At 45.9% G+C, this 24,198-nt stretch overlaps 2 protein-coding genes across 3 annotated transcripts in view; one reads left to right on the forward strand and one right to left on the reverse strand.

The window, feature by feature from the left end:
* Positions 1 to 6: 6 nt before the first annotated feature.
* cyldl (cylindromatosis (turban tumor syndrome), like) lies at positions 7 to 6,863 on the reverse strand. Its single transcript, XM_053431013.1, has 15 exons — positions 6,561 to 6,863; positions 4,822 to 5,282; positions 4,418 to 4,690; positions 3,919 to 3,997; positions 3,660 to 3,838; positions 2,919 to 3,084; positions 2,475 to 2,622; positions 2,207 to 2,317; positions 1,959 to 2,050; positions 1,826 to 1,889; positions 1,604 to 1,736; positions 1,092 to 1,200; positions 890 to 1,008; positions 416 to 629; positions 7 to 341 (listed from the first exon to the last, which is right to left on the reverse strand). Exons 2-15 carry the CDS (start codon positions 5,242 to 5,244, stop codon positions 157 to 159), a joined length of 2,295 nt encoding a protein of 764 aa, XP_053286988.1. The 5' UTR covers positions 5,245 to 5,282; positions 6,561 to 6,863; the 3' UTR covers positions 7 to 156.
* A 273-nt stretch (positions 6,864 to 7,136) lies between these two features.
* zc3h3 (zinc finger CCCH-type containing 3) overlaps positions 7,137 to 24,198 on the forward strand; it is a 57,250-nt gene continuing 40,188 nt past the window's right edge. For both annotated transcript variants that reach the window (XM_053431221.1, XM_053431219.1), the window contains exons 1-3: positions 7,137 to 7,230; positions 8,505 to 9,861; positions 10,110 to 10,282. In XM_053431221.1, coding sequence (XP_053287196.1) covers positions 7,185 to 7,230; positions 8,505 to 9,861; positions 10,110 to 10,282 — 1,576 coding nt within the window. In that variant the 5' untranslated portion in view covers positions 7,137 to 7,184. The remainder of the gene's footprint in view (positions 7,231 to 8,504; positions 9,862 to 10,109; positions 10,283 to 24,198) is intronic.

Here is a 24,198-nt window from a genome sequence, read left to right on the forward strand (position 1 = left end):
AAAATAAAAAAAAAAGAAATTATACATCTGATAAACAAAAGCAGAACATTTTGACGTGTTTAATCTCACAGGAGAAAAACAAAAGAATCATCAGGACTCGAACATGAAAGCAGAGAGGTGTGTTTCTCTTTGTGGGGAGGAGGTCGTCCCGGCGTCTCAGCGGTAGATGCACATGCTCGTGCTCTGGTACAGGTACATGTAGGCGTCGCAGAACAGACGCTTGGCCACGCCCTTCATGTCCCGAGGCACCTGCCGGGCCAGCTCGGTCGGAGACATCTCCAGGTACGTGCCGACCTCCGGGCAGCTGCGCACCTCGGGGATGTTGAAGCCGTCTGTCTCTCCTGGACACAAGAGACACCTCAGCCACAGAGGACTCACCTGAGGGACGCACGGGACCACAAAGCAGAGCGCTCACCTTCTCTGTCCGCCATGCTGTCGAAGAAGATCCAGTCCTCGGAGCCCGGCCCGTGCTTGATGAAGGACACGTAGTGACTGGTCTCGATGCAGAGCACGGCGAACAGCTCCAGCTTGTCCCTGGTCAGGGCCTGAGGGGGCAGGCGACCCAGGAAACCTTTGGGGACCTCCAGAGCCGACGGCTGGTGGGACTGCCGCTGGGGATGACAGTGCACCTGAGGAGAAGCACAAACTGTGAGGGAAGCAGCTGTCAGCCATCCATCCATCTACAGGCTGAGGTGCATGGAGGTTGAGGAGCATCATGTTCCAGCTCCACCTGCAGCTCCATCATCACCCGTTTCCTCTGAGCTGCAGCCAGGACAGGTGAAGTGCTGTCTTACCTGATGTCAGTTTAAACCTTCTCTACACAACACGAGCTTTATCATGACAAACACCAGAGGAAGTCACACTGATTGTTTGATGCGATGACACAAACCTGAGACGAGCACGTCCTGCAGAAAACTTTAAATCCCGTCTGACTGAAAACAGGATCTTTGAAACAGTCGGTGCACTGGACCTCAGCCACGGTTCCACAGAGCATGCACTGCAGAGAACCTGAAACACACACACACACACACTATTTGTCCCTGTACGTCTGTGTGTGCTGAGCATGTCTGTGTGTGTGTGTGTGTGTTCACCTTCAGAGAGCAGGTCAGTGATGTCCAACTCCAGAGAGGGAATGATTTTTTCAAACATCTTGAATTTCTTTCCAAATCGAGGCATCTGGAGGATGAGGCAGGACGGAACCTGCAGTCACACAACCAGAGAGGAGAGGGTGACACACAAACACAAACACACACACACTCCAGGAGACCAGCGGTGCAACAGAGACGCCTGCTGGACAAACACAACTTTACAGGAGAAGCGTCACCAGATCCGTCCACAAAGATTCACATCAGCTGAGTTTCCTACAGAACCACGACACGACTGATTGATTCATTAGACTTTGAGCAGCTGATTAAATCAATCAGCTGTTATAAAACCATTCATTCATATTTATTTACAAATCTGTAAATACATAATTGAATAGAATAAGTCAACGTGAAAAATGATGCCTGTGTAGCTGTCGTGGAGGCATGAAAATAATCAAACAGCATCACTGTGACTTATGATATGAATTCAAGACTTCAGTGGATCTTCCGTGTTTCACCTCGGCCAGTTTGAGTCCTGCTCCGTGGAAGGAATGTTCCAGCAGCTGCTGAACCGTCGGCAGCACCAGGCTGTGGTTCTGGTCCAGAAAGATCTGATAACAGTAACTGTCCTGCACTTCACCGCCGGCCGAGCTGAGGGACAGAGGACGAGGAATCACAGTCGGGACAAGTCAACACAGTGAAGCTACAACAGGTGTGTGACGGAGGTGGTGTGAGCGTACAGCTTGAGGAGAGGCTCCAGGGACAGGATATGATGCATGATGACCATGAGGAACTCCTCTGGATCTGAAACACAGAACATCGACTGTCACTTTAAACCAAAACCACGAGTCGTGCTCTGCAGGCTCCACCCACCCTTCTCATCCGTGGTGAAGGAGCGACTGTAGCCTTGTTTCTGCAGCTGCTGCCGGAGCTTCATGATGTGCTTTCCTTCCACGAAGCCCTTACTGCAAAAACACAGACGACAGAACTCCAGCGTCCTCATCACGACATATGAAGGCTTCCTCTTAAGTGGATGGTGTGAGTGCATCGAGAGTGGGTCCCTAGTTGCTCCTGTTTTAGTTTGAAATCTGCCCCTGGTGGTTCAGGACAGATGGTCTCACCTGCGCAGCGGGTTGACGATGTCCCGGAGCAGAGTTTTCTGAATGGGCGCGTCCCGAGGTGCAGTCGATTTAAACAACATCGAGTCCAGCACCGAGGAGCAGGAGAACAGACTGAGGACACAGAGGAGAAGACGGAGGTTTGTCACCACAGGAAAACAAGACGCCATGTTTGATCCAGAACTTTCACCTCCATGGCTCCTGATTGTAACTGCATCGCTCTGTGACCTGTAGAGTTAACGAGATGAGACCAGTTCATAATGTCTCTGACCTGAAGAGGGCAGCGTCCATGTAGCAGGAGTTGCAGTGGCCCTGGATCCCTTTCATTTGTCCAATCAGAATCTCGTTCACTTGCTCGGTGCTGATTGGAGGAACCGTGTCCAGCTTCACTGAACTGAGCTCCATCTCGTCAACGCTCTCTGACACACACACACACACACACACACACACAAACACACACACACGCACACACACACAAACGTTAATTATTAATTACTAATTACTGGTTCTCTTTCAGTCATGCAATGTTAGAATAAGTTGCTACGGTCAATTTCTCCAACTAGAAGAAAACAAGTATCTCAGGATGAAGAAGAGAAAGAAAGAATCTCCTGCTGCTGCTTCTTCATGTGTGAAAAGAATACGTCCGGACCAAATATGTCCAGAGTTCATGTCTGAAAACAGAATTTGAAGTTAGTTGATCAAATCCTCTTCTAACCTGTGTCATCCAGTTTGAGCATCTTCTCGCTGTGATTGGCTGAGAGGCTCTGGAAGCGCGAGTCGGGACGGCAGGAGATGAGCTTCACGAACAGCGCCCTCTTGGGAGGACACGTGAACAGACGCCTGCTCTTAAAGGTGCCATCACTCACTCCTCTGTCTTCCTCCTGCAGACACACACACACACACACACACTAATTTGACTGACAAGAGTCAAACACACACAACTCACAAAACCTTGATTCTAACATCTAAGCTGCTGTTACGGCTGCACATGGAGCCTGTGGAGCAATCACTCAGTTTCCATTTCACAATTTACACTCTAACACATGTTCTTTGAAAATGGCTAATCTGATTAAAGCGTAAACTGTATGATTTGTAAATATTAAACATTATTTCATGGTCCAATCATGATCGAGTGACCACGCCTGTGGTAGAAGTCTGATCAGCTCCACATGGTTAATAACCCAGATTGCAGACACACACTCATATAGAAGTATGAATTAAAACGTGGGTGAAAAATCAAGATCTGAATTGAACCTGTGATTTGAAGAATCATCACGTCCTGAATCTAAACCTAATAAATATCCGTAAAGATTTAAAACGAGTTCCAGAATTTCATGTTTCAACGCTGCGGCTTCACAAAGCAGGAGTTCACACCCTGCTGCTGAAACTTTGAATATGATTTGAATTAAAAACTGTGGTCCTTCTTTATTTCTGGATCTGTCAGTGTGAATGTTACCAGCTCCAGTCCGGCGAAGATTTGCTCTTTTTCAGCCAGATTGCCGATCCAGCGGATGATTCCATACGCATTTCCTTTAGCCAGCGTCACCTCCACCACAGAGTTCACACTCAGACCCGTGTACAGATCATCCTGGTTCTGTTCCTCCGGCGGCCCGTCCAGGTCCATCCCCTCTGCCTCTGCAGTGAAGACATGGATCAGATTCATCTCACACATGAGAAACAGCCTCATTACTCATCCTGTGAATGTTTGTTCAGACCTGCAGGGACCTCTCCCTTCATCACACACTCCAGTGGAACTTTCACTTCTCCTCCCGTCTTCCCATTTTCATCCATGTCCTGGAAACATGAACACAGACAAATTACAAATGGGTAACAAACCGATAACTTAAAAGGAGTAAAGGAGGAGCAGGAGCAACCTAAGACAACAACGTGTCTCCAGACAGAAACATGGAGTAAAATAGATCATCTCAAACAGAGACTCATATGTGGAAGATTCAAATAAAGATGAGATTTGTTCCATCTCAACTCTGGAACAAAGGACATCAAGCTGTTGGCAACTGTTGTGTGTCGATGTCACAAAATGCTGTGAACACTGCAGAGGTAAAAACCAGTAAAACACAAACGTCCCACATTATTAGGAAGTAGTCTGCATGGCTGGTTATTCCCCAGAGGAGCATAGCAACAAGGAACCTTTTTTATTTTTATATTTTATTTCTATTGCCAATAAATTAAAAGAAAAACTGAAACATTACTAACCGTGGAGATCCGTACAAATTGTTTTCCCTCCGTTTCCAGCACGTCCACCACCATCCCATGACCAGATATACTGCTGGTGAAGTACGTGACTCTGTCCCCTGAGGACAGCTCCTGTCCTCGGGGCTGAGGCTCAGGGACGGAGGGGGACAGGGAGCTGGGGACCACAGGTCTGACTCTGGAGAACGGGACAAAAACGCCACAATTTCTTGCACACGAGAACAAGGTTTCATGACGGTGGCACCCATCGCTGTCGCCTTTCCCTCGGTCGGCCCCCTGGTGGTGGAGAGGAGCAAAGCAGAAGCAATGTCGGTTACATGTGCAGAGTTCAGTACATGTCTGAAAGCAGCTGCAGAGATGCTCAGACAACTAGCAGTCAGGGAAAGAAAGAACATTTGCTGCCTCACCTGTAGTTCAATCCCAAAGAAAGTCGCCGATAAAGGATTTTGAGATTTGGTGAGTCTTCCGATGTAGCGGATGGTGCCTCTCAGCTCCTCCTCTCCTACCTGCACCATCACCACAGTGCCCGACGTGAGTCCGAGTGCAGTATGGAGAGCAGCTGCCTCCCGGAACCACGTCAGCCGCTCGGCTTCATCCGGCAGCGCCAGCAGCAGCTCGGCACTCTTCACCGACAGGTCCGACAAGCATTTCCTCTCTATGTCATAATCTAAGCACGTAGATGTAGTGAGGAAGAAGACTGTCAACTTAGAATAAGAGCTTTGTCTTTTGTACCTTTGTTCAGGGATGTAACATATGTGTCCAGGTTTGATGTGTGTGAAATATTCAGGTTTTTCTGTTATGATAAAGTAATGGTTGGCTGGTGATGTCATGCTGCTGAGGCCCGGAGGTAAAACAGGGTGTCAGGGTCCTGTAACGACACAAACACACATTTCTTCTTTAATGAGGACGTCAACACATTACATTACATGTCATTTAGCTTTGGTGTCCAAAGCGACTTACATTTTTAGTAAACTCATCATTTTATGAGGAGCCATTTAGGGGTTCAGTATCTTGCCAAGGTAACTTAGGCATGCAGATGGGGAAGAGTGGGGATTGAACTGGCAACCTTCTTGTTGGAGAACGCCCACTCTACCCCCTAGGCCACACCGCCCCCCAAACCTTGACCATAACAACAAATTACCTTATCTTACCGGCTCATTAACACCCCTGCCCTGACCTAAACTTAACTAAATCTAAACTAAACCTAGCCTTGACCTAAACCTCAAGCTATCCTTAACCTAAATCTTACCCAAAGGTTAGGTTAGGTTATCTTTATTGTCATGGGGGAAATGTGTTGTGCAGCAAAGAAACAGAAAATAGAAAATAAAAAACATCCATAATAAAAAAAGACATTTCAGCAAGAACAAGGAAATGTAATGTGCAATTTAAAACACAACTAGTTTGTGCTAAATCACTGGTGGGTGTATCGATAGCACTTGGGATATAAAAAGAAAGATGAAGTAAAACCAGTCACAACATGAACCCTCTGAAGGATGTGCTATAAATGACATGTGATAAATCCATGTGATCTTACTGCAGATTTTAATCCAGGGCTCTAAAGTCTGGTTTTATCACCAGATGGTCCAACGCCAGAAAGAGTACAGAGAGTTAAAACAGATTCAATAAAGCTTCAACAGAAGAGAGTCATAACTTAACTTAACCTTCACCTTAAAACTTGTCTTCACCTTAAAATGAAACAATGGGGGTTTGAGTTTGTCCCTATTCTGTGACTGTGTAAACCTGAGAGTCTTAACCTAACCTTAACCTAAACTTAACCAGACTTAACCAGACTTAACCTAAACCAGAATTTCATTTTAAGGTGAAGACAAGTTTCAGGTTTGAGGCCGAGGTTGGGTTAAGTTTGGATTAGGTTTAAGTTTAGGTTAAGTAAAGTTTATATCTCTCAGGTTCACACAGTCACATAATGGGAACTTGATTTCGTTTCCATTGTGTGACGGTGTAAACCTGCACCACACACGCACACACACACACGCACACACACACACACACACACACACGCACACACACACACACACACACACACCTCCACACACACGCGTTCAACAACTACGTCAGAGTGCGACCACAGCGACACATTGAATCTAAAGTAAATGGAGCATTCAGTGAGAAACGAAGTGAACTTTACCTTCACTGGTTCAGTTTGTCGTAAGTTTCTTCTTCGGGTCCTGGATCAGTTTCACTTTCACTTCCTCATCATCTCTGTTCAGCTCAGTTCGCTCCTCATGTCTGGGATCATTGAAGTGTCAGTGTGTGGGTCTGTGTGTGTGTCTGTGTGTATGTGTGAGTATGTGTGTGTGTGCAGAGCAGCCAGATGTTCCTCTAACACAGATGTGTTGTCATCTTGCTCGGAAGCAGCAGTTTGTCAGAACAGCTGATTTCTGTTGCACATCCTGGTTCACCGTGGAGGGGTGATACCCTCAGGCCGGTCTGACAGGCTAACACTGGGTCTTACGGTGGCCGACAGAGCTCAACGCACTGCGAAGTGAGAACACACGTTCAAACAGAAACAACAAGTTCGTCAATTTAATGAAAAAGACGCTGAGAAAAGTCATAAATCATGTAAATACATCAGGTCCTGATCAAAGACTGTATACAACATGTCATCATCTGTGCGACTGCGCTTTCATCCTGCGAGACACAACCTGGGGCCAAATGCCCTCAATCTATTTCTGCTCTCTGATTGGACACTACAAAGTGCGTCATTATAGCAGCAGCCGCGGAGTGATGACGTTTCAGTTCCGTCGTAAACATGGAGGAGCGAGAAGCGCTGAAGAGACAGATCGAGCTTCTTCAGGGTGAGTCCGCTTCCGCTCGTGTCCGCCACCAAGAAATAATAAAACATAAAACATAATAACTGTCTGTCTGTCTAACTTACACACTCTACGTCACTCGTCTCCTCCAGCGTCACACTAACTAACTCGACCGGAACTAACCGGCTCCTCGTTACTCACGTTCAAAGTCACCTGGTCACTTTCTCTGTGACCAGTCTGTGAGTAAGTGGTTAACTGGTTAGTTAGGCTGCGAACCGTTAGCTGGTTAGCCGGTTAACCAGTCGTCGTCCCCCCCCCCCCCCCCCGACACCAACCGTTTTAAGCTAGTTTAACATTAGCCGGATCCACGTGTGGTTAACTGGCTTCACTAAACCCACCAGTGGTTAAACAGGATGTAGTGTTAACCAGGTAACTTTAGCTTTACCTCTGGTTTAACTCTCTTTACTCTGTGATGTTCATTTACGTCATGGTTCATGTACAATCTAGTCACTGTACATATTGCTCTTGTTTTTACACTTTATATATAAGTATTACATTCATATTGTCCTATATGTCCTTACACTTAAGTATTATTAGTTACTGATGCCTATTTTTGACCCATTCTAGGATCCATCCTATCCTACTTATCTTACTGGTATGAGTGATCATGGTAAATGATCTTCAACCGTCCTCTGTGGTTTCTACTTCTAAGCAGGATCCGTCGTTATCGCAGTAACTTCAGGTTTTATTGTGAAACTGGTTCACTTGTTGACCCGCTAACCTGGTTAAGTTAGTGAAAACAGACCAGTAGCTGTCAATGGCCCAACTACTGACCAATCAGGTCACTGTGGAAAACCAGAGTCATCCATCTACAGGAGCCTGACAAAAGGGTTAACAGTATATTATATTAAATGTCAGCATATTTATAGATGAGTGTAATGTTCCACACGTCCGGGTCAGACCACTCTGGTTTTCAAACACCACCCAAGGCTGAGATGTGTGTAACTCTGGTTTTACCCGAGTCAATAATCTATGTTCCTAATTCCTGGTTATCAATAATGTGTGAATCGTTTTGTGGGATCTGCATTTGAGCTGCAGTTTAAAAGTTAAAGCATCAACTGTGTCAGGATTCAATGGCAACACATCCATAAAAGTGATTATGTATTCGTTGGTTTAATAAACTCAATCTCTGTTTGTAAGAAGCTCTGTTTTTAAAACCAGTCTAAAAAAAGCCAAACAATTATTCTTATTCTTTTTAACCAACATTTTCAATGTGCAAGTGTTTAACAACTAATTAACTCCCATTTGTAAATCCCCAGATCTCATCAATAAACACAAGAGTGTCCATGGGGATGCACCGTTCCCAGAAGCTGAGCAGACGCATGTAGCAGCTGCAACATTCACCAGAGTCAGAGGTCACAGCACATCAGACGGCCATCCTTACAGCTCCAGAGGGAGAACTTTTGCTCCTCAGACTCGAGGAAGTTGGAGAGAAAGACACTCGCTGAGAAACAAGAACCCTGAATCCTCTCTCGGACATCAAGCGGCTGTTACCTCCTCCTCCACTGGGCATCAGTCTGGTTCCCAACCTGAAACCCGCAGCATCCTACTGCCCAGCCACCGCAGAGGAGAGGAAGGAGATGAAACCAAGACTGCACCGTTATTATCAGGCATTGCCCAACAGAAGAAAGAGGCACATGTAAGCAGCACCACAGGGACTAGAGAAGATGCTTCAAGGAAACCATCGAGAGAGGTGCTTCTTAAAAGTACGACAGGAACGAGCTCGCAACATGAAACTCAACAGAGACAGACTCAAGGATTTGAGCAGAAGACTGAAACCAGGCCTGTTGTTCCAGAAGAGATGGCAGGTGTTTCTTCAGAGGCTTCCTCTTCTGTAAAGATCAGAACCCAAGTCCAAATCAAACCTTCCCTGATCAGCAAGCCCAGCAGTAAACCGACTCCACTAGTTCCTACAACTGGTGATGTCACATTACTGCCCCCTGCTGTGTCTGAGGTAGCGAAACCATCTTCCAAGTCTTTTCTAAAAAAGTCCAAGTTCACGTGGGTGAAGACCCAGAACACGGGAGGTGTGGAGTCAAGACAAGCTAGTTCTGTTTCTTCATCCCCAGGAAAGGTTGTGTCTGTCTCCACAGCCTCAGCCTCTAAAGTTTTAAGTGGAAGTTCCCCCTCATCCAGCAAGAGAACCCCTGTCAGGAAGTTACCACGAAAGCTGAGCCCCATCACCATCGCCCAAAGGACCTCCAAGTACAAATGGGTCTCCTCCTCCGCTGGAGCCCAAGCCAAGACAACTCGAAAACCTCTGTCACCGAAAGTCCTGACTCTTCCTCAGAGAGCTTCAGAGAAGGGAGAGGCCCCCAAGAGACTCAGATCAGCCTCTGCTCCCTGTGCCAAAGTGAAAAGGAGCACCAGCTCCACGCTCAGCAGCCAGTACCGCTGGAAGGCCGGGAGCCAGAGTTTCCCCGGGGCTGCAACTGCAGGGCCGGCAGCAACAGCTCGTCGTAGATCCGCCTTCCACTGGACGGCAGAAAGAAGCAGCAGAGGAATGAAAGGAGGGCTGGTTCTTTCTCCACCTCCACGAGCCTCACCCCCCTCCTCCTCCCCTGGCGGTTTCAAACTCCGCAGCAGGATGAAAATCATAAGGAAGTCCGCGAACAGGTCAGTTACTCAATCTAATTTACATTCTCCTTTAAATCAGCTTTGCTACCTCTAAATTATGATCATCATTATTTGTTTTGCAACTGTCTGTCCCCAGAAGGTGGCAGCAAAGTATCGGCTTAGATATTTCCCTGACCTTGTTCATGTGAGACTTTGTTTATTTGTTGCTTACCTAGATTTTTCCTCACATAATTAGCTCGTTAGTAAACTCTCACTGATCCCACTTGCCCTCTGTGTTGTGACCACAGTGCCGGTGGCTCGGAGAGAGGAAGCAGCCCGTCAGCAGCAAAGTTCTCCCCCCGGGGCCGATCACACACCTGGACCCGGACTCCCACAGGAGTTAAGAGGACGCCCTCCAGGGAGCTGGTGTCTTTTGGTAGACACAAGTTGAGGCGACTCTCTCCCAGCTCATCAAGGACAAGTAAGGAGCACAGACACAAACAATAGAATAACACTCGTTATACACAGTTTGCCTGTGCAGAGTAATTTCCTTCAATAGTTCACAACATCTCATAGTTAAGGTCTGTGTCTAATCTGGTTAGTTATTGTTCAATGATTCCTCTGGTTCAACAGCAGAAAGTCTGTATTCATCTGTGTAATAGTGCAAACATAGTTTTTCACTTATTCACATTGATGATGTTGGTGGTAAATTAATGTTACATTCTAAAAGAATCAGTTCCAACATGTTGCCGTCAGTTTAACTTGGTGCATCACATTGTAACACAACAGTGAAACAGTATTTATTTCACTGACATGTTTGAGTGTAATTTACTCTTTTGGACGAAGAGTCTCAGTAATTGGCTCCTCTGCTGTGGCTATTCCAGCTGTGTCCAGTGGAGGGCAGCAGCTCACACCCATGTCTTCCTTGTAGGGGCTTTGTGTTAGTGGCTGTCACAGGGGAGGCGTACACACCCGCTATAAGAGGGAGGGGGGGGAGCGGGGGGGGGGGGTTAATTGATTGCCCAATTCAGCCGTGATGGCGAACAAGTGCCGATAGCGGGTAATTTGCAGAGGTGGAGGCAGGCAGCGACACCGCTATCAAGCCCCGGCACCGCTCTCCCTCCAGTAGATAAAAAGGAGCTAATGCATAATTATCCTTTTGCAAATTGGATTGTTTTAACGAACTGTAGAATATAGGCCGAACCTGATGGAAAGCAATCATTGTTTTTACAGCCCCCCCCTCGCTCTCTTCCTCCCTCCACCCCTCCCTCACTCCACTTGCCCCTCCAACTCTCTGGTCATTCTGCGTGTACCCTACACGCCTCATGCCCATCTTGGTGTAATCTCCCATACTCAATGGAGTCAGAAGACATTAGAAAAGCCATCACTATTAACATTAGGCTTTATTTCTTCCTGTGGCTCTGTGTCTATCAGTCTGCTTCTCTTTTTCTGGTGCTTTAACTTCCTCTTCATCATTGCTCCCCCCGTTTTGTTAATGTCATGTGAACAAACCTGCCGTGGAACACATGCACCTCTAATTAAAGATGTGGATTCAGAATCTGAGCGTCGGGAGAGGTGGAGCAGAGGTGAGCGCAGAGGAAGATGGAGTGTGGAGAGCTGCTCGTAGCCGTCTGTGCCCCTGATAAGAGCTGCTAATAAAGAGCAAATTGAATTACTAATGATGGGAAGCAGAGTCCCTATAGATGAGCCCGTTAAAACCAACCTTATGACCACTAACACATGCATGATAATACACTCGCAAACAATGTTTCTTAATTTCCTCCTCAACGACCGGCTCCAGCCTCCCCTCCTCACGTCGGGGGGGGGGGGGGGGTGCGTTTTCCCGAGGTGCTTGGTTATATGTGGTTTAATTTAAAGAGCGCATAAACCTAAGTAAGCAGTTAAAGCCGTAATGAATCAAGAGGAGTGTGCGCATGTATATATCTATGTGTGTGTGTGTGTGAGTGCGTGCCATGTAGCCCAGATAATCTAATAAAACAGATAAATGTCAGGAGCGGACAGAACAGAGGGGAGGATTGCTGAGCCGAGCGGCTTCGGGCCCCATGTGACAGGCTTCCGGAGCGTTTTAGGTCTCTATCTCGCTCTGCTTGCTTTCCTCCCTCACCCCCTCACCCCCTCTCCTCCTCCCTCCCCCTGTAGCTGCCTTTTTTTTTTAAAGCCCACCACCGTACGTCACGACATTTTGTGCATCATCTTTAGATTGTCTTTGTAAAGTCATGAGAATTAATTTGCTGAAAATACAGTAACCTTAAGGAGGTGCCGTATTTTTGTTAAAATCACATCACACCAGAATCGGCCCTGGTCACCACAGAGACTCTCCAACTTGACGTCTCCCCGAGATATTTGTGTTCTTCCACTTTTACACCCACTCGCTCGTTGGGGGGAGCAACTGACTCGGACTTTAACCCTCTCGCGTACAGTTACCCTAAAGCACCTCTAGTCTCTATTCCTGTTTATGTAAATCATAAAACACAGTTTGACACGTACACACACACACATACACACACACACACACACTGTGGGTCAGATTGTTGACTTATTTGTGTTACAGTAGGAGAGGCTCTGTGATGGTGGCACCTTTGCTCTCTCAGCATCATCTTACCAACACGCTGCCCTCATCCACCCTCTGACACCTCCGAGCCCATTACTACCACAAAAGAATCCCCCCCCCTCCTCGTTCAGGGATCCTGTTACTGCTCCTGCAGTGATCCCATTTATTTCAGCCATAAATCATGTGCTGCTCTGCATCGAGGTCCAGCTCCCGCTGACATGTTCCACTTTCTCCAGTGATCTGCCTGTGCACTCTGCTGTACAGACAAACACTGGGTTCACTGCAGATACGTTTTCAAAGAGGTGAACATGATTCCTTATGGAGTGTCGTCTTTCCCGATCAAATGACTGAACTGAGTGGATTTTGGTTTTGTGACATCACTACCACACAGCAGCAGAAGCACCTGTTGACTCGTCTCTTTCTTTTAGGATTCTATGATTCTCTCTTTCTATGATCAATGTAAAACATCTTCATCAGTACTTTGGATGGTTGCAGTTTTCTGAAACGCTAATTTGCCCCCTTTTAAAACTGACTTTAATCTTAGGTAAGTTTATCGCAGCTTCTTTAAAAGTCCACGGAATGAAAAACCTGATATGTGTGTTCTTCCAGTTTCACGTCCGTCACGTGTTAGAAACCTCATCATCATCATCATCATCATCATCATCATCATCATCATCATCATCATCATGTTGGAACGGGGCTGAAACGTCATGATGTCTGACACCGATTGGTCGAGTTCTTATGAGCTTGGATTTCCGAAACCTCACCCAAGGTTTCTTTGGCTCAATCCTTTAATTTGATGTCATTAGCTGTGGAAATAGTTTGTGTGAGTCTTACTAGTCCATGAAGTACTTTGTCTGTCAGGGCCTCAGGATGTGGTGACCTAATGAGTAAATCCTGTGTCCTCCATACATGCAGCCGAGCAGCGTCTGTCCTTTCCTGAGTCCACACACGTCCGTTTATTTTTGTTTGTTTATTTGCATCACTCTCTGGTTCACACTTGCTCTAGTTTCTCCCACTTTTCCTTCACACTTGTGGCCACTTGTCCTGAGCTCTGCTGCTCTCACTGACTCACACTCCCACATTTACACACACACACACACACACACACACACACACACGCACATACTGTTTGTTCAGCTCGGAGCACAGTGATTGTTGCTATGTGCCCACTTGAGTCCTCGCTCTGTATCATATGTTTATATGCACATTTTTCTCAGAAGTTTTTATTGGCCAAATGATTTTTATAGTTATCTGTGCGTGTTTGTGTGTGTGTGTGTGTGTGTGTGTGTGTGTGTGTGTGTGTTTGATTCTACCATCAGCTGCTTTTCCACATACCGTTCCTTAAATGCCATTCCCCAGTGTTCCCATAGTATTATCAGTTGGACGACACACACATTTGCACCGTGAGGACCTTAACCTAATACAAAACAAACGCACACACAGGCACACACACGCACACACAGACACACACACACACACACACACACACATTCTGCTCATTCCTCTGCACTTTCTCAGGCTCTCTGTGTCAAACAGGTGGACCTCTTGTCTGTCTGTCTGTCTGTGGCTTTCTCTCTCTTCCTTCCTCTTTACATCTGTCACCAGCTGACACACACACACACACACACACACACACACACACACACACACACACGTGCTGTGCCCACACACATTCAAACAAATCCCTCCCCTACAGTTGCTGTAATGATTTAGGTAACACCAGAAGGAGATGTGCAGAATTACTTTGTTTTTTTTATGTGTGTTTTAGAATCAGCTTGAAGCTGCATCGTGCATTAATCTATGTGACTATATATAACCAGGACGTGTCTTCGGTTGCATGAATGATTCAGTTTCTGGTGTAAGATGGTGTCTTGTGCAGGGCGTGCTCGTTATAGCTCCCTGGCCCCGGTGCACTGTAACATTTGGCATTTTGATTAACCTCAGAGCGTAACTCCTCCCCACCTGTGTCGTCGTCCTCCCCTTTCCTCGGCCTCTCGTCAAACTGTCAACTGGCCATAATTACAGTTCCAACTCATTTGAGAGGAACATGCACACGGACATCTCTGGGTTTCCTGAGGACACGGAGAGAAGTCAACACTTCTCTGTTTCACTGAACAGGGTCAGATGACCAATAAGTTTGGTTCAACACGTTTCAACTTGCTCAACAGGTTTAACATATTATCTTTAAGAGATATCAACTTTATGCCATGCTCTGCAGCTTCCACTCTTCAAACCACTTGATCAGTGTGTTTTGTACTGAACTCCTCAGATGAGCTCAGTGTGCTGTCATGGGGGGGGGGGGGCTACGCTGTGCATCTACTCAGGGGGAATGAGCGGCATGTGTTGAAATGTGTAATCAATACTATTGAGTCCTGAAATGTTAGCCTGAGATGACTGTGACTCTTTTCCCAGTTAAGGAGGTAAATGTTTTCTTGGTATCCAGAGGAGTGGCCCATGTGCCAGGCTGTCTGAATAAATCAGAAACCTAACAGGGCCCAGGCAGAGCCTCGTCTAATTATTTGAGAACACATGGCAGGCAGGCCAGGAGTCACCTATTGGTAAATGGCTTGGCTCAGGTCGGGGGGTGGGGGGTGGTGCCATCTTTAACTACTGAGTGGGAATTCTAACAATAACACCAGTGTTTTTATAGGAGTGAGACAATTTCTTTTGACTGTACTTTCTGAATCCGTTTCAAATCCGAAGCAGAGTGGTGTGAGTTAGACTTTGTGACATTACAGTGGTGCTGACGATTATGCAGCAGTTGGCTGGAGCTACATGTACGTGAGGATTTGCTGTTTCACATTTCAAAAGTTAAAGGACAATCGTGTTTATAATGTAAACCCAGAATTCAACAATATGCCATTAGATTTTTATAAAACCCCAAATTATTGTAAAATAGGCAAAAACCTAAAGACTGCACCGTTTAAATATGTTTCCAAAGTTATAAATCTACAAAGTTCAACAGTAATGCAACACAACCTACACAGTTTCTTGTGTGTGTGAGTTCTTATTGTGTTACATAAAGCTGTCTGTTCCTGTATCAGCGAGGGGAAAGTCAGGGGCTGTTGGTCGGTCCTCCATAAATCTTCACCTTTTGTCAGCTGGAGCGCAGGCTGGTATATCTGCCCAGCCCCTCGACCTGCTGTATACCCCCGACCCTATGACAGTAACACTATCCCCCTCTAGCCCCGCTGCACACACTCATGTGTTACCATAATAATCATTGGGGGTTTTGCCGTTTACGTGGGAAGACGAGCAAAGAGTCTGAGGAGTGCTCGGCATGTTAATTATGTCACACACACACACACACACACACACACACACACACAACACGGGCATGGACAAATGGTGGGCCAGCAGGGATTGTGTGACTGATGTGGGGGGGACCGGGGTTGGTCACTGGTTGGTCATTATGGACAGAGCAGGTTTATCTGGGCACTGGACATGGCTGTTGACGTGGGGAATGGTTTATGACCTCAGGACTTCAGGGTCTGGTTGTGTATTAATCATACTCCACATTTAAATCACATAGTTTAATCATGTTTTTAATCTTTAATTACCAGAAGGAACCAAATGAGGAGTAATCTATGAAAATGAATGAAATGTTTCTCATTGTTTCAAAGCTAAGATCCCACAGTAAACATCAATAAATAGCATATTATCACTACACACAATATAATGTTTGAATTTCAGTTATTGCTGCTGCAGAGGTCAAATGACCACTTACATGTTGGGAGTTTATTTAACTATTCATTTAACCAGCTAGGCAGATTTGTTATCATCCTAACTGCACTAATCCTTCATTTGACCACTGTAATTCTCTAAATGCAGAATATCTCAGCTTCATTCTTAATCACATGATATTTTATAAGGAACCTATAAATTGTCTTTTAGTTGCTGTGTGTGTGTAAGTGAATGCTCTCCTGAAACTCAGTACTTTCCATCATTTCCCTCTACTCTCTCTCTTTCTCTCTCTCTCTCTCTCTCTCTCTCTCTATCTGCAGTCACATTCTGTAATTGCTCACCCACACCCTCACACTATTTCTCGACCTCCTCCCTGTCCAGAGGAATTAGCCCCGTTCTCCTAATTGATGGCTTGGCTGCAGGTCCCGGTTGGTTAGTGGAGCCAAGTGGAGGCCAGGACACATAATCCTGTGATATCAGTGCATTTTGTGTGGTCATGTGAACTGATCATCACTTCTTCAGCAGGTTTTATGACCATGAGCTCTTGTGTATGTAGTATTTTTTTTTTATGTCTCAGTTTTTCGATCTTCTACCTTCGCCCTCCCACCTGCTCACGTTGAGCTGAAACCCGAACTCTTATAATTTTTTTTACTTATTTTTTCTCAGCCTTTCCAACTTTCCATTTCAGTCATACCGGCCTGGACACCCGAACCCCCCCACCCCCCTACCCCTAAATCTATTTCGGTCTTGTTGAGTTATTCAATGACCCCCTACTATCTCCCCCCCCCCCGGTCCCTATTACCCCTTCGCCATCCATCTAAGTACCTCCTTCCCTCTCTCGGCCACCACTTGACCTCTTTGTTCCTCCCTTGGGGAAAGTTAAGTTTTTTTCCAACCCCCTCGGGCCCCCCAGGTATTTGACTGAGCGTCTCCAGCCACAGTCGGCATCTGAACTTCTAAGCCCAATGGCTCGACTTTCCCCTGACACCGCTGACCTCCCAGCTTGTGGTCAGAGGGTAGGCTTCTTAAGCCCACCATGACCTCCCTACAGGTGTTTCCCAAATTAAGTCATTAGGAGTAATGTTGTCTGGGTTGGGAACAAATGTGGCAGAGACTCTTCAGCGGAGACATGATGGACAGGTGTAAAGTGAATTATAGAGCTGCCCCGTCGACTATATCCTCCTCTTCTTCCTCTTGTTACAATATTGGTCTTATTTTTATAACTTTTCTTTTTAAAGATAAATTCATAAATAACCTACATTAATAGACTGACCCTCCCTGGTCATTACTGCACAGACTCTGTCTCCGAATAGTTTTGAGATGGCTGTGTTTGTATCTGGGATATTTTGGCTTCATTTCCAGATGGGACGTGAAATGAGTTGGAGACATTGTTCATCTTCATTCACAGTTTTTAATTTTGAACAATCATTACGTCCTGCGCATTAACCAAAGTTATGTCTTTCCTCTTCCTGAGCAATGAAGGATTATAACCTCCATTCTTTAAGTTTTGCCTCCAAACAAAGTGGATGATTAAGAAGGATGAACTTCTATCTTGTTTATAATCTGTTGGATCATCTGTGAGCTTGTGTATTTTACTTGAATTACAATAAACCTTTATTGAAACTACGTAAAAATCTGTAAAAAAAATACAACCCACCTTTTAATGAAGCTTCTATTTGTCCACTCTCCGTATCATTCATCAGTTTCTCCCTCTATCTCAATCTCACTTAACTCGCCCTCAATTCATCCTCCCACCTCCTCACCCTCCTCCCATTATCACGCCTCCCATCCTCCTCTGTGTTTTCATGGATCCCTCCCTGCTCCGCTCGGCCTCGTTGTGTTTCGGTGTTTAATAATGGATGACTGTTTGTCAGTCAGCACGCTGTTGTTAAAGGGTTTTAAGATAACTGCTAATTCCAGCAGGGCTGTATTGATTAGCTGCGCTGGGTGCGGATTGTTTTATAGCCAGAGACGAACGCTGCATCCCCTTCCATCATTCTCTTCCCTCGCTCCTTCTGTACCCTCTCTCTTTGTCAGTGGTCTCTCTCTCTCTCCCTCCCTCTCTCTCTGGTTGAATAATTAATGCTTAACCTATTTAATTAGTGAGATTTGCTCTGAACAGAAGCAGAGTAATTGAGTCCTCAACCCTGTGTGTGGTTGGGGGAAGTGTGTTGCTCTTCTCTGGGACTTGGTGCATCAGTCTCCCACACTGAGATTGCAGCATCAGGTGGCTCACTTCCTCCTTCCTCCTTTGCTCTCAGTGAAATCCGCTCGTGTGATTTACAGCTGCAGGATGTGACGGCCCTCGACTTGGCACCGGCGGCAATGAAGCGTAACCATTTCGGTATGGCACCTCCGGCGCTGGAAGCTGAGGTTGTGGTCGGTGCCAGCAGGGTTGTGGTGGAGGGCAAAGGGCCGTTAGCCGAGATGGAGGGAGCGCTCGTACTATGAGCTGCGGTTGTGATATTAATAACCGTCACTGCACAGGCCAAAACAATGAGGCAGGATTTGTTGGTGGTCTTTGGTGCTGTAATTGAGGCTCAACGCTTTGACTCTGCTTCCTGCTGGCATGACCTGAAACCAAATGTTTCACCAGGCTGCGTTGGGACTTTGAGACACTGATGATTTCAGTTCAGCACAGCAACAAGGGAAAATTATCCAAAGTAAATACCTTAAAATTATCGGATATCAATGGTGACATCTTCAAATTACAGTTTTTTGTTCGTCCAACATCCAAAAAGATATTAAATATTCAAAGATATAAAATAGAAAAAGCAGCATAACCTAACAATTTAGGAACTGGAGAGATGAAACGTTATATTATTCAAGAAGTTCTTCTTTTAGCCGTTCCATACACTGGGACAAGGCCTCATCTTATCTTATCTAACACATGGAGTTAGAAATATATACAGTACAGAAATACAGTAATCGAGTTGTCGGCTGTTTGGCCGTCAGCCGGGGCTTATAAAGGCTTCACTGAAGAAAATGAGATAATCAGTGAATTTAATGATTCAGCTGTGTGAGGTCTTGATTATTTGGGTGGTCTGTTGCTAATTTAAAGCCTGGCGGGTGGTGGGCTGGCAGCAGTGGTCTGAGAGCCTGTTGACAGCGCTGCAGGTTTGACTCTGATCCCACGTTGGCAGACACGAGACAGAACTGATCGGTCCAACAGGGTCTGGATTCCTTCATGTCTCCTTGGACCAGCAGAGACTTGGCAGGAAAACCCAGAATCGAGATTCATTACTATTAATACTCACCTGAGGGCTGGTCGGGGTGTACAGCCAGGATATGCACATGCACACACACACACACACGCACACATACAAACACGTGCGCGGACTTGTATATGAACCGCAGATCTTGCTGCATTGCTGCCAGTGAACTGCAGAGGGGGCTGTGCACATGTTCGCTGCTGGCTCAGCAACCTGAGCAACAGGTGGAGCTCCAGCGTCTGCTCACCACGTGGCAACAACCTGTCACTTTAACACAACATTTAAACTGAAGTTTCTTGTGTCGGAGTCTCAATCCACTGTGAACCTCGTCAGGGGCCTTTAGGAGCCAGTGGGACAGTTTCACGAAGACTATAAACAAGGAACATTCAATGTAAACGCTGAATTTTTGCAGTTGGAATTTTTGCGTTCCTGTAATTTTGCAGGATCTGTTTCTCAGTTTTTTAAGGTCCCACCGATTTGCACAGTGATCAGTGAATCCATCCCTCTGCTTACATCTGTGATCCTTGTATTTCCAAAGCAGATTTCGAAAAAATGTCTTTCTTTAATAAAACTTCCCAATCATCTTAATTGGGTAGTGAAAAGTTGCCTTTTGGTATCTTGGGTTCAAACTCAACTGTTGTGAATTCTTCATATTTGAAGATGATTTTGATAAACACGTACTGTTACGTCTTTCTCACTGATACAGTTCAGCTTCACTCTTCAACTTGCTGCAGCTCATGGTGACAGTTGAAGCTGTGACTCTCACTCAGTTTTCTCACAGGAGATCAAACCCACTCACCCGAGTTACAGAGATCAGACGCTCAGGGAATGAAAGAGGAAACTTTCTCCTTATTCACACTCACTAAACCAATTTATTTCCACGTGTGAAATCAAACACAAACTGTAAGTGTCCTCCTCTCCCTCCCGGCAGGCCCCAGTGTGGAGGAGGGCAGAGTGACTGTGAGAGAGAGTACAGTATTGATCCGGGGCAGTTCATTTTCTGCTGTCCCTGGTGAGTTGCTCTGGGGGAAATAGCCAGTTTGTCTCCTGTCATTGTAGCTTCACAGTTAAAGAGGAGTAAAATAAAAGAGGTGGGGGAAGAAGAAGAAAGCCCGTTGTCTGACAAGAGCTCCAAAGAGAAGCGTCCGGATCAGTCGAGCCTAAAACACAGTGTATGAACAGGACTGATGTGCCGTCCCCTGGAAACGTGTGTGTGTGTGTGAACATGCTCCTGTGTTGTATCTACATGTGCAGCTAATATTGTGTGGGCTTCCCTGAGGAAGGCGGTATTGATCACTTGCCGTTTACTGTCCCCTGCTCCCTTGTGAATTGCTCTGTGGGAAGTGGTTAATTTGTCTCCTGTCCAGGGGGCTTCTCTCTCGCTGTGTGTGTGTCTGTGTGTGTGTGTGTGTGTGTGTGGTTAATTTGTGTCCTGTCTTTGGGGGGGCTTATCTGTTAAATACTTCACTCTCTCTGTGGAGACACACACTGATATCATTGATCGTCTTGTTGGATGACAGTAATGCCGGACTGATTGGCAAATAACCATCATTAACATTTCAAACTCTCAAATGAAAAGTGGTTTAAGATGGTTAGAGAGGAAAAAGGCACAGGTCCATATTTTCAAGTAATCATGGTTGCACTTAACACATGATATCCAGGCTCTGAACATTCCTGAGCTCTAAATAGTTAAATCTGAGACATTATGCACAAAGACAAACAAAAAGAAACACATACATGTAAATTACAGCAACATATTATATTATATATTAAAAACACATACGATTAGTAACGCAAACGTATTTTCTATCAGTACTACACTAGTACCATTGCATTCTACTATAATCAAGTTGAAAGGCCAGGTCATCTAGTTACCTTTACTCTATAGAAACCTTTAGATCAGTATGCTAACTGCTCCTGTTTACTGCAGCCCTCTACGTATCATGCACACATGTGATACTCTATAGCATATCTGCTGTCTTACAGTTTAGCTTGTGTACTGGAGGTTCATGACCCCTGGTTTATTTTGGAGAGGATTGCCATGCTTCTATTTCCTCACTTATCTGGTTCACAGCAAGGCTTGTCTTTCACTGCATTCTTGCTTTAATGAGTTTGTGCATATTAACAACCAGTTTGGAGTTGTGTGTGTTGAATTACTTCTCTGATGGGGCTCGTGTGAATGATGCACGGACTCCGACTAAAGGAGATTCTTCTGATGTTACAGTTTTGGTCGCTTCTATTTTTGTCCTTAGTTGTTTTAAGCCCATATTAAAACCTGATCGTCTGAACCAAGTTTAATATTTTTCCATGTCGCTCCAGTCCATGTGGTTCTGGTTTCACGTTGTAATTTAGGGAGCGCTCCAGAGAATTTAGTTTGACACACGCACGTCCTGTTGTCATCACCTTCGTGGGCTGCGTCTAGTTCAAGTTATGTTTTTATATATCCTTCTATTATCTAATCACTAATCTTTGATATCATTGTCGGTTACATGATCTACAGCCGTCGAATGACAACACAGTAAATGAATAAACCGTATTATTATGCTCGTCCTAATGTCCACTCAGAGCACTTCACTCTTTAGGTCACAGAACCCATACGGAGATGGGACATCGTGGTGGATCAGGCTTCAGTCACATCCTAAACGGATGGGCTGGAGCTGGAGATCGAACCACCGACCTTTGGATTAGTGGACGACCCACGATCTAATCTTAACTTTGTTTAGCCAGGGCCCTTCAGCTGTTATGTGAAGGTCTGCTGTGACTTTGAAGAACCTTCATTAGTACCTCTGTGTAGGAGCTTGTGAGCCGACTGTGCCAGTGGTTCAGCAGCGGTGACTGCTCCAAGCAGATGCCCGCTCCTCCTGGTTGCGATCAGCATTTTAGGGGCTGCTGCCCGCTCTTCCTCGGCCCAAAGGGACCAATTAGGCCCTGCCAGCTGCACCATGAGTGCCACCACGGAATGAGGGGGCTGTGGGTGGGTGAGGATGCTGCACGAGAGAAGGGCAGATAGAGCTAAGGACGCACATATAGACGTGGAGAGTCACAACACTGAGTTATTACAGATCAGGTCCACAGTTTAGACTAGACAGCAGAAAGCTTGATGCCAGCAGAAAGTGACCAATTACCGGAAAGAGCTAATGAAGAAGAAAGGGGTGGAAGGAAGTCGCAGCGTTTATTTGGATCCTGACTTCTTCAAACACCTGCTGGTGGTCGGGAAGATCGAATGAGTGGAAGCTCCTTGGCCCCCTTCCTTCACCAAATTAGCACCCGAGTCGACAGGAGACCTGAGCGGCCCTCATCACACCGGCGTCCCGCTTTCTCTTGGCTGACCTTTAGCTCCTGAACCCTCACTTTTCAGGCCTGAAGCCTCACTGCCATGTCCAGAGCTGTTACTGAGCTGACCATGGCCTGGGGCCAGAGAGAACCAGGAGTTGTGTAGTTATTTCAGCCGGCCCTCTTACTTACATCAGGACACAAAGGTCAAATGTCACTGTCGCTGCCAAGGGTCAGGTGAAAATCGACACTCAATGGGGAAAATTATTCTTAACATTAACACTGACAGCAGAACAAGCAGCTGACAAAAAACTAAATCACTCAAACTGCATTAATGAAACGAACTGGAACATCCCTCAGTAGAGAACCAGCCTCTTCCCTTCAACTGCAGCAGATTACATATCAGTGACTGAAACTAGATCCAGGAATTATTCTTGGTTAAAGAAAGTTATTAATTCTGATCCAGCCCTGATGCAGATCTGCACCAACACTTTATTGGTCTCTGGATGTGTTGGTGTCACGGTGTCAGTCCAATGGTTTTTGCATTATCCTGCAAAATAACAGACACAACAAAGAAAGCATGATTCAAAAAGGAGGCAGCAAACAATGCAGGTTCAAAAAAAATCGGTGCTTTACTTTTAAATTAGCAATCGACTCTCTAGCAGTAAATTAGTCCATTAAAAATCATCTCTTAAATCACAGCGAAAATCCTCTGTGTAAAGGCTACTAGACATCAATAAATTACACAGATTTGTCAACAGGATCATTCACCTAAAAATGAATGAACGGTTTCAACTCTAGATAAAAAGAGAAACTAATGATGAAAGGGACATGATGTTAGTGACATGATGGCGTAACAGCTACAGTGAGTGACCCACGGTTTCCGGTGTTGTGATTGGCTGACCTTGAGGCAGTGCAGCTGTGTCTGAGCTCTGACCTCTGAAGGATGCTTCTCTGCTTACACTCCAGTGTAAAGAGGACCTAAATACTCCGGCCGAGCAGCCTCATCCTCTCGCCTGTGTGGCGCTCTCTCGGACCCCCCCCCCCCCCCTTCTCTCTTTACACTCTGACACATTCATGATGCTTGTGTGTCTCCCAACGGGCGTGTACATCACCTCCTTGTCTCTCAGTCAGTGGCTGAAACAGAAGTTGGAGGGCCGGCTGCCCGGGGCCCATCACTCACTGGCCCAAAAGAATAAGCAGCATGATGGATGCACACCACGATGGCATCTGCAACCAGAACCTCGGTCCTGGTCTAAATCTACACTAGTGAGCCACCTCTGTGTGTGTTAATGTGCGTGTGCGGGTTGACTGACGTACAGGACCACAGGGCCGTGCATGTGTCTGCAGCCCGTCACTCAGTGGCAGCAAACAGAGTCAAAGCAACACAGTGTGGCTCCACACAGCAGCTCCTCTTTCTCAACAGGACTTTATTCCAGGGTGAGCGTTGTCAGGCAACACATCCACGACACATTATATTTATACTCTGAGTATTAAAACACCATCATACATCAGATCAGGGCCAAAGGGTCTTGATCGACCCCTGGTGGCTGGCAGTAGTACAAGTCATAAACCCCATCTCCTCCATGTTTGCAGATAGGACATGGACTAAACTAAAGAAATTCCATCTACATGTGCCTTTTCGATCAAGAC

The sequence above is a fragment of the Pleuronectes platessa genome, chromosome 9, assembly GCF_947347685.1.
Source record: "Pleuronectes platessa chromosome 9, fPlePla1.1, whole genome shotgun sequence".
Lineage (NCBI taxonomy): Eukaryota > Metazoa > Chordata > Actinopteri > Pleuronectiformes > Pleuronectidae > Pleuronectes > Pleuronectes platessa.

Excerpts from the sequence above, each read along its gene's own strand:
- cyldl (XM_053431013.1), bottom strand. The coding sequence starts at position 5,244 with ATGACATCACCAGCCAACCATTACTTTATCATAACAGAAAAACCTGAA. Across the intron at positions 2,623-2,918 it reads GCTCAAACTGGATGACACAG|AGAGCGTTGACGAGATGGAG; the intron begins GTTAGAAGAGGA and ends TGTGTGTGTCAG. Across the intron at positions 1,737-1,825 it reads CTGGAGCCTCTCCTCAAGCT|CTCGGCCGGCGGTGAAGTGC; the intron begins GTACGCTCACAC and ends TCTGTCCCTCAG.